Source organism: Rhinopithecus bieti, unplaced genomic scaffold (genome assembly GCF_001698545.2).
Source record: "Rhinopithecus bieti isolate Rb0 unplaced genomic scaffold, ASM169854v2 scaffold_16834, whole genome shotgun sequence".
Lineage (NCBI taxonomy): Eukaryota > Metazoa > Chordata > Mammalia > Primates > Cercopithecidae > Rhinopithecus > Rhinopithecus bieti.
Window position 1 is genome coordinate 2,402,854 of NW_016809297.1, and position 10,963 is coordinate 2,413,816.

A 10,963-nucleotide genomic window follows, 5' to 3' on the forward strand; every position below is an offset into this window, starting at 1 on the left:
AAGCCACAAGACCAAACTCAGTGTCAGTATAGGACAGACCACTTCATTGAAATTTGTTCCTGAAATAATCTAACCACAGCATCACAAGGGGAAAATAACAAAGAACATGAGAGATAATTTGGTTTTCACTGAATTGAAAATTTGTTATTGTGCACAATATATTTTTATTTAATAAATCTCTATGTATAGTTTTGCAAGTTAGTGTGAAAAGATGTATGCATGCAGAATTTAAATTCCTAATCAAAACTAAGTCTTTAGAGGGCCTACGTGGGTTAGTCAAAAAGAGTGTAATTGTTTTGAAAAAAGTCTGAATAAAAATCCAAGGTTTGCCGATTAGAATTGTGTGTTCTTAAGTAAGTAACAATCTCCTCAAGGCACAAAATGGAAATTAAAACTACCTGCTCTTTCTTCTATGTAGATTTATATATCATAATGGATATGAAATAATTTCTAGCATAAACTATAAAACAGAATTATCAACCAGGTGGCAAAAACCTTTGCTATGCAAAGCATGTTGAATTAATCCTTTTGTAACACAAATATTTGTTGAGCTAAGTGCTGGAAATAAAATCCTCTTAAAATAAGCTAAAGAAATACCTGTTAGAATTCACAGAAGAGGTAAAAGTCGAACAAGTATTCACAATTGTTATGAATGTAGAATGTCATAGGAGAGGGATGATGTAATTGTGTTGGATAATGTTTCTGGTTGCACCCTTTCATTCCAACATTTCTATGCACGCATGTTATCTTAAGTTTCTTAAATTGAGAATCTGTGCACAAAATATCTTCAATTAACAATCAAGCTGGGAGTGGTGGCTCACGCCTGTACTTGTCCCAGCACTTTGAGAAGACAAGACAGGCCAGTCACTGGAGGTCAGGAGTTCAAGGCCAGCCTGGCCAACATGGTAAAACCTCGTCTCTACTAAAAATACAAAAATGAGCCAGGCACGGTGGCAGGCACCTATAATCCTAGGTACACAGGAGGCTGAGGCAGGAGAAAAACTTAGACCCAGGAGGCAGAAGTTGCAGTGAGTCAAGATTGCACCACTGCACTCCTGCCTGGGAAACAGAGTCCATATCAAAAAAAAAAAAAAAAAAAATCGCATACTTTAATTATGTTTCTACCTTAAGTTGTATTTGTATTTTCCGGGCTAAATTTTACTATGATGAATTTATCAGAAAAAATATAGTATGGTGTCAATCATCAACTTTGCTATTTTTGAAGGTCAGATGGCATATTCTTTCAAAATGCCAAGGCTCTCATCCCAGTGAAATATTTTCAGTTTATTTTCTGGAGGTTGGGCTTTTAAAGTTATTGACAGAATTACAATCAGAACACTTTAAAATCCATCTTCTACGTTTGCAATGCAGCTTGTAGTCTATTGGGGCCACTGTGACAAAATGCCATAGACTGGGTGGCTTATAAACAACACACATTTATTTCTCACAGTTCTGGAGGATGGGAAGTCCAAGTTCAAGATATCAGCAGATTCGGTGTCTGGTGAGCACACACTTCTTCATAGACTTCCATCTTTCCACTCTACCTTGATATGGCTGAAGAGGCTAGGTAGCTCTCTGGAACCTCTTTAATAAGGGCACTAATCTGAGTAATGCTAGATCTGTTCTTATGATCTAATCTCATTCCAAGGGCCCCACTTCCTAATGCCATCACCTTGCGGGTTAGGATCTTAACATAAGAATTTGGGGGAGAGAGACCGGGTGCGGTGGCTCACACCTGTAATCCCAGCACTTTGGGAGTCTGAGGTGGGCGGATCACTAGGTCAGGAGATTGAGACCATCCTGGATAACACGGTGAAACCCCGTCTCTACAAAAAAATTAGCCAGGCATGGTGGCAGATGCCTGTAGTTCCAGCTACTTGGGAGTCTGAGGCAGGAGAATGGTGTGAATCTGGGAGATAGAGCTTGCAGTGAGCTGAGATCGCACCACTGCACTCCAGGCTGGGCAACAGAGTGAGACTCCATCTCAAAAAAAAAAAAAAAAAGAAAAGAATTTGGGGAGACATAAATATTTAGACCACAGGACAGCTATTCCATTATTTTGATTTTATATTAATCTCATAAATGCTATGTTTAGCTATGTAGTCTATATCTTGACCCTATATAATCTTAAATAACATCCTTCCCTAGGATTTCCATGTGTAAAATATCTAACTATAGATATGTTGTCTTTTCATATTCATTCTTTAAAACTTTTTTTTTTCACATGTTAAAATAAGCCGAGATTCAGTAAAATAAACATATACACCAAGGACTATTACATCTAACCTTATATTGTTCAATATTTTCCTTAGCTTTAATAGAATTATCTGAATATAAAATAGTTTCCTTAACATTGTCAAGGTCTTTTGAGATTCAAATGCAGAGACAGGACTTATAGGCTCATTTTATGTGGGTGAGTGTAAATATACACATATGCAAACACATACACACACATATACACAGATATATATGTGTGTGTGTGTACATATAGATATATACACATCTCCATACCTCTAACTATACATATATCTATCTATCTACATCAAAAGAAAGATATCATGCAAACAGGGAAAAACAAATATTAAATTATATAACAAAATTGTTTTTGTTTGTTTGTTTTTTGAGATGGAGTCTCGCTCTGTCACCAAGGCTGGAGTGCAGGGGTGCAATCTTGCCTCACTGCAACATCTGCCTCTTGGATTCAAGCAATTCTCTTCCTCAGCCTCTCGGGTAGCTGGAATTACAGGCACCTTGTATCATCCCTGGCTAACTTTTTGTATTTTTAGTAAGGACAGGGTTTCACCATCTTGGCCAGGCTGGTCTTGAACTCCTGACCTCATGATCCACCAGCCTCAGCCTCCCAAAGTGCTGAGATTACAGGCTTGAGCCATGGCACCCGGCCTGTAGAAGAATTGTTTTTGAGAAATAATTTTCTCCTACATGAAAACTTACTTTATAATCAGAACTAGTCTTTAGACATATTGTCATGTGGAAATTGCACATGATTGCTTATAAAATATGTATGTTATATCTGATGTTATTTGTGGCTACCCCTACCTTACTTATATCACCGATCAGTATATCTAACTCAAATTTTATAATGAATCATATATGTGTCATGAATATTTGCAATCATAATTAGGTTTCCTTTTAGAAAAACATAAGGTATGTTAAATCCTTAAATATCACTCAGGACTTGAATTTCCAAATTCCATTCTGAAGAATAGTCATGGAATCACACAAAGATGTCACACTCTTACATTTGCATCTTCCATAATGTAGTGTCAGGGTAGTCTGTAATTCTCTTTGAACTTCATCCGGCTAAAGAAGAAAAAAATAAAAAATAAAAAAAGGCTCATTCTGCAAAGTAATTCCATGTTAGCACACAAGTGTTAAAGAAAATTATATTATGTTAAATAAAAATGCAGAACCTAGAATGAAGCTGAGCTTCAAATATTTTAATTATGCAGTGTTGTTTGTCGAACACTTACAGATCACTCCAGTAAATCCTCCAGCTTCTAACTTAACAGCTTCTAGTTTACAATATATTCTCATATACCCTTCAAGATCAACAGCAAATAATCTTCAATTGTCAGAGTCACCCTGAATGATTTGCAGAGAACTCAGTATAAAGGCTCTCCAGTTTCAAGGTATTTTTAAGTTGGACAAGCTTATTTTGGTGTTTTTTCTCCATCCAGATAAACTTGGAGGAAACTCCCAACATATTTTTAATATCTCACAGTGGGAAGATGAGAGAAAGCAGCTGCAGGAGCATATAAAAGAAGTGGTAAAATGGACATTTTTATAGAGTTAAGGCTGCCAAAATGTAGAAAGAATGGGAGATCCTTTCACTTCAAAACATCTTTTTCACAGAGCTAATAAAGGTGCAATGTTGCAGACTTGTAAACTAGTTAAGATTACTGGAATAAACAGACTAAATTAATGATACTTCTGCCAAGATAAATGGAAAATCCCACCTAACTAGATCATACTCCATTGGTGGAAATGAGAGGGATTATGTTTTGTTTTTTACTCATAAATCATCAAATGGCCCAATGCCAAGTATTTTCAAAATAGCTATCATTTTTTTGATGACCACTAAGGAGAAAATGATTCCCAATGTGCTAAATCAGTGGATAAAGGTGAGAGGCAGTCCTGTAAACAGGACTTCAGCCTTTAGCTACAAAGTGTATCCTAACCCTCCACAGCCTCACCAACACACATAAACACCCTTTAATTGTGTAGAAACAACAGAGTCAATTCGTGGCTCCGATAAACTTTTGGAAATAGCTGAAGAATTCCTTCTCTTAATCAGATATAAATCTATCTATTCAGGAAGGGTGAAAAAAGCTTTCTTTTCCCCATTTTTCACCTTTACTTTTAAGCATTCTTGCTTCTAATTCTAATACTGCTAAATCAGTAGTTCAGCTACTTTGTTACTGAATTACTTCGGTGAGTTTTTGAATTTACTAGATACACTGCCATGATCAAATTTAATCACTAGGGATGTGATTAAATCTGAAAATTTTATTTGTACAATTATCCTTTGCATGTTTTCACATCTCAAAGATATAAGTAAATATTTATTAGACAATGTCTACAATATTCCAAGTGCCCAGATAAAAATGGAAACAGTTGGAATGTTAAATCTACAAATCCCAGATGTTTAGAGGCATCTGGGTATGTCACTGAAATATTTAGTTTTCATCCAGATGTTTGGTGTTATGGTTGTTTCTTCAAAACACAGACACTTATGTTATTACATAAATATGAGTTATGGCATTACATGGATTCAACTTTCTGTTAATCTATTTGCCTCTGGACACCTTAGGAAATTGTGTAACAACACAGATTCATAAGTCACTTATTTTGTCTGGTAATATAGTGTGAAACCTAAAAGGACAGGTATTGTGAACTTACAAGATAAAGGGTGTAAGGTGATGTCCAAATAAATTACATTTACATTTCCTTCATTGTCTTGACTGTGAATACCTTAAGGGCGGGGACTATGTTTTATTTGTGCTTCAATACCTCCCATCTTTGATCTAACACAGTACAGGTTGCTGGACATTTGGTAATATTTTTAAATGTATGAATGAACGAATAGAGATCCCAAGTCACCAAAGAAATGTGAGAATTCTTGCACTCTATGTAGTTTATAAATTAATCTTTTATATAAAATATGCTTATAAATTTTAATAAAATAATTCAAACACTTAGTTTTAGTAAATAAAATTTTAGGCATTTGGATGACTATAATTTAGCTGTCTTTAAAAGAAAAAACTAAAAGAAAAAGTTTTTTTTCATTACAGTCAATAAAGCTGGGTTAATAAAATTATACTAAATTATACTATGAAGTCTTTTTATTTATAAATTGACTACTATCCTACATTAATGACAATATTGACTTATAATCTGGAATTAAATTTGTAGATTTTGTTGGGGGGTTTGCTAATACTGTGATGCTAATAGAAAATGTGTGTTTTCCAAAATCCTTCTCCACTTATTTTAATTCACCCCAATACTTTATAGCATATTTGAAAATAAATCTGAACATATTGACTTTTAGAGTTCTATGTTCTTCCTTCTCTTTTCTGTAAGATATGCCCATTATGTATTTGTTGCTATTTTTTGTTTCCTTGCCAATATCATGGAATTTCACTATCAAATATATAATCTAGTTTTTAAATGAAATAGTATATAAGGTATTAGAGTTACTCTATATAATCAAACACATATTGTTATATGTATATATCTATTCCTATGTACATACATGAAGCTACTATTGGCAATTATTCAGTCTTTTTTCAATCTATTTTTTAAAATGAAATGGTAAAATTTCACATGATAGACATAGAAAACAACACAAAATAAGCTATAATATATCTAAAATCAATATCATACTCTTACATTTAGAATTATCTTATTTAGAATTGCCCATAACAGTTTTTATACTGATATTATATAATTACTGTACCCCTTCTCCTAGAAAAGGAAATATATGTAGATCTTAAAAAGTATATTTCTCCTCTTTTTCTGCCAGGATTATTTAGACTGAATGTTTCAGCTCTTGGGAACAATGATGATGATCATAGCATATGTATTTCTTCCATCTGGAGTTGTCCATGAGAAAATATCCCTATAGGAAGTCTTGAAAGGCTTATGATTCCAATATTAGAAATATGAAAATTGAGGTAGAGAGAAGTAAAATTTTCTCAAATTCACACAAAATGAACAAGTAAAGCCAAGAGTAGAACCCAACTCACGTGCAATAGATCTAATGCAAAAATGCAATGTCAAGCTTGCAAAGGTAATTGAACTCAGTAGTATAATTACCTAAATTATAGTACAGAAAAATCGTGTCATATTTACAAACCTAATTATATCAAGTGGGAGAATTACCTGAATGATAGTAATCATATGGATGGCATTCACATACTCTATATGCTTTATTTTTTTATTCCAAATGCTTTAAAAATAGGAGATTGAAATATAATAGGAACCAAAAACCAAAAAACAAACAAACAAACAAACAAAAACAGAATCTGGAATCAAACAAACCCCAGCCCTCAAGTTTAAATCCTGGCACCATGGTTTTCTTTCTGTGTAATCTTAGGTAAGTCACTTAACCTTTACCTCAACTTTCTCAGATATAATATAAGAATAATGGTAATAATATTTGGAAAACTGTATGAGAATACTGTCTATCCTTAAGTAGGTCTATAATAAAAGGCAATTACTGATTCTTTTGTTTAGTAAGTAATAATAATATGTGAACACCCATCAACTACTTTTTAGTGAATCGTCTTTGTACTATTTTTTCTTATTTTTTATTGTCAAATTAATTACTATATGTTTGGGTAATACATGATACATGAACTTAACCATGGCTCAAAGTGAGATCAAGAAAAATCCAGAATAGGGAAATATCTCAGTTTGAATATTTCACTGTGAAAGCATGCTGATAGAGCATCGTGATTTGGAGATCACTGATACAATAATGCCTTTGGAAATTTAATATATTTTTCTTCACTCTCTCTATAGCACTATTTACAGAAATTGAGATTATTTCTAAAATGAAAATAGAGAATATTCAAAATATTCCTAATATAAAAGAATGAAACAGAACTATCCCTAGCAGATATAGAGGTTTATTATAAAATTATAATTAATAAGATAATGTGGTTTTGTCACAGCTATAGAAAAAATAATATAGGAACAGAACAGAATATAGCAATAAAGCTATGCATGTATGGAAGCTTGATTTATGAACACAGATGAAACAGTGATCACTGGAAAAAAGCTGAGTTTGGACCTGAGGCAATATGTTATCCATTTAAAATAAAGTAAATTTAAGCCTATTCCTCAGACTATATATACTAAAATCAGTACTTCATTGATTAACTACTTCAATTCGAAAGGAAAACTTTTTTTTTTTTTTTTTTTTGAGACAGGATCTTGCTCTGTCGCCCAGGCTGGAGTGCAGTGGTACAACCACCACTCACTGCAACCTCAACCTCCTGGGCTCAAGCAATCCTCCCACCTTAGCCTCCCAAGAAGCTGGGACTACAGACACTGTGCCATCCCACCCAGCTTATTTTATTTTATTTTATTTTATTTTATTTTATTTTATTTTATTTTATTTTATTTTATTTGCAGAGAAAGGGCCCCATTGTGTTGGACAAGGCAACCTTTAAAAGTCTTAGAAGAAGACACAATAGAATATTTTAGTGGCCTCAGAAAATAGATTTTTTTAAAAAAAGAAAACACAAAAACACTACTCATAAAAGAAACAGTAGATAAATTTAAACATATTAATATTAAGAGTTTCTAATCATCAAAAAATGCTCTAAGAAAAGGAAAAAGAAACAGCATATATTGAGAGAAGGTAGATAGTAGCAGCCATATAACTGTGGTCTCCAGGGAAGTTCCCATGATATGCTTATCAGAACACAAATGCAGGAATATCTATAGCAGCATTACATATAGAAAAAAAAAAAAGAATTCAAATATCCGTGGACTTTTTGAAAATCCATTCTGTCGTGCTATACTGAAAGAATTTGGAATGTTGTACAATGATAAAAAATGAATAAATACAGTCTCTTGAATCAACATAGATATGGCAAAAAGCCTGCACTTAAGAACATTCCATTGATAAACCTAACAAACAAATAAAATTAAAGAGTATATTTTTAATGTTACGTGTTATGGAAAAAATTTGTTTTTTAAGGAAGACTTGCAGATGATACACAAAATTCAGGCTTGTGGTACTTTTAGGTAGGGTAGACAGAGAAATACAATGTAAAAAGAACACTTAGCTTACTAGAAGCTATAATTATGAGAAATGCAATGTTCAAGAAACAGATTTCCTCCTAAACAAGACGCAATAATGCCAATAATATTCTAGTTCTGATAATGGATGGATCTTTAATGTCTGTTTGCTGTTTTTTTTTAAACACGTATATGTTATATATATATATATATATTTAAATGTATTAGGCAAGTTCGATGAAGCTTTTAAAAGGAAAATATCTGTACAAAGCTGATGTGAATGATGTAGTATATAATCTTGGTGATTTAACAAATGTTGAGATTTTTTATTGTGACAATATTTTAAACAAATCACTAGATCAAATATTTGCTAAGTAAAATAAATGAATTAAGGTAGAAAATAAGAATAGTTCAAAAGAAGATGGGCTCAGTGTGAGGTGGAATGGTCAAATAAAGATTTGTGAAAGCAGCAGTGGTCTCTAATGGCAGAGAATGGCCTTTCAGATGCCACTTAATCAGTAGCTCCCAGAACATGTTTTAAATTGGTTCAGGAAATGACAGCTAGATGTCAAATCAAAGAAGAACATAGGAGTGAGGGGGATTTGACCAATACAAATATTATGTTAGCTCCAATTCACAGAAACTCTTTATAGACCCAAGTACTTTGAGTAAATGACAAAGTTTTTGTCTAGTTCCATATTTTACACTGTATGCTGTAAAATACAAATACAGTACTTTTTATGCACCTTTTGAAAGTTTAAAATTATTATGATGAACGTACAACCTGATTAAATTCAATGTGGATTTATTTTTCTTTTCACTCCTTCATGATGTCTTTGTATAAGCCTTTGAGGAGCTACTTTTCATTGATGACACTAAGGAGAAAAAAACGTCATTTTAATTATCTTTTTTCTTCTGTTTGTTTGTTCCCTTTCGTGGTTGAAGGTGAAAGTCTGGTTCCAAAACAGGCGGATGAAGTGGAAGAGGGTAAAGGGCGGGCAGCAAGGAGCTGCGGCTCGGGAAAAGGAACTGGTGAATGTGAAAAAGGGAACACTTCTCCCATCAGAGCTGTCGGGAATTGGTGCAGCCACCCTCCAGCAAACAGGGGACTCTCTAGCAAATGAAGACAGTCACGACAGTGACCACAGCTCAGAGCATGCGCACTTATGATATATACACAGAGGACCAGCTCCATTCTCAGGAAAGAAATGTTGTGATGGCAAGCCTTACCCAAACATCGTTTACACAGAGAGATGACTATGGCAGTGATGTTTAATATTACTAAATCCAGGCATCTCGAATCTGTTTTTCATGATTTATAGAGGGTTTACACAAAGTGCCACTTATTAAAGAGCTTCCACAGTGAAGATGGAGAAGGTGAACTTGCTTTGAATATTCCAGATGTGTTTGGTCGTGTGTATGGCAGTGAGCAGGTATGTATTTGCTTTTGCTTGCACTGAAAATTAAATTGCTATCAAGAGCAAACTATGAAACGTTTTTATTCAAGATGCCTCCAAAGTGAAGATGCCGAGGATGAACTTGCATTGAACATTCCAGATGTGTGAGGTCATGTGTATTACAGTGGGCAGGTATTTGCTTTTGCTTGCACTGAAAATTAAATTGCTATCAAGAATAAACCATGAAACATTTTATCCTGAACAGCCACAGTGCCTGAAATCACTCAAGTGGATAAAAAGTGTATTTTAACTCTGTATATATTACCCTTAAGTCATTTTCCTGTCTTCACTAATTTAGCAATGCATTCATATTAGCTGATGAAAATAGGCACTCACAATGACAACCAGAGCCAGCTTCTTGTCTTTTTTATACATTTTGTCATCCCAGAGACAATCAGTATGTGCTTACCTGTGTTCAAGTAGAGAAAAATACAGTAGAGTCTGATAGGACATATTCTTGTACCACAGACAAAACAAATCTTATGTTGCATTTACTATCAACTGCTGCTAATACATTATTATAAAACTTACCTAGCTCCTGAATTCTTCCTATCTTATAGCTTAAAAAAATTAGGATCATAGGCAAATCAGTTACCTTGCAGAAAGAGCTTTGTATGACAGACATTGTCTTATTTTATATCTGTAAAATATTAGCTGTATGAATATGATTTAATTAACAAGGAAACATTTCTTCCTGATTGACAACAGTGTTAGACAAGGTGCAAAGCAAAACTGATTGCTCAAGTTGATAGAAAATAAAATTCTGAATATCTTCAAATTAAATTCGGTAAAAACACATTATTTTTTTCATATGTGATGTATTCATGCAGGACAACAATCTTTGTATTTTGTTTTTAAAATGTGTTTAATAAATGATCCTTTGTAAATAACTTTGGTCTCCCTACTATAATTTCCTTACTTTTTATAGATTTCAATATCAATAATTAACAAAGTATCAAATCTATTTCACTTGTCCAAATCCAGATGATTATAATTAGTGAATTATTTACATTTTTTCATTTCTGATTTTTTTATTATGGCAGGAAAAAAATCAATCCTTGTGTAATCAAAGGGTGCCTAAGAATGGAGATATATTAAGCTATTTCTCTAATTTGAAGAATACAGTGAATGGATTTTTGGTGTGTGTTTTATGAAGCCACAGATAAAAGTAGGAAAAAAGTATTAAATATTATTCACCACAGTGAGGACAATAAAATAGTCATACATTTTTAAAG

General features: G+C 33.3%; 1 protein-coding gene across 1 annotated transcript in view; it reads left to right on the plus strand.

Annotated features, from left to right (window-relative positions):
* The window catches only part of MEOX2 (mesenchyme homeobox 2), a 76,075-nt gene extending 65,457 nt beyond the window's left edge, over positions 1 to 10,618 (plus strand). Inside the window, exon 3 of the mRNA XM_017889081.1 lies at positions 9,217 to 10,618. Within this exon, the coding sequence (XP_017744570.1) occupies positions 9,217 to 9,441 (225 nt within the window). The 3' untranslated portion in view covers positions 9,442 to 10,618. The remainder of the gene's footprint in view (positions 1 to 9,216) is intronic.
* The last annotated feature ends 345 nt before the right edge of the window (positions 10,619 to 10,963 follow it).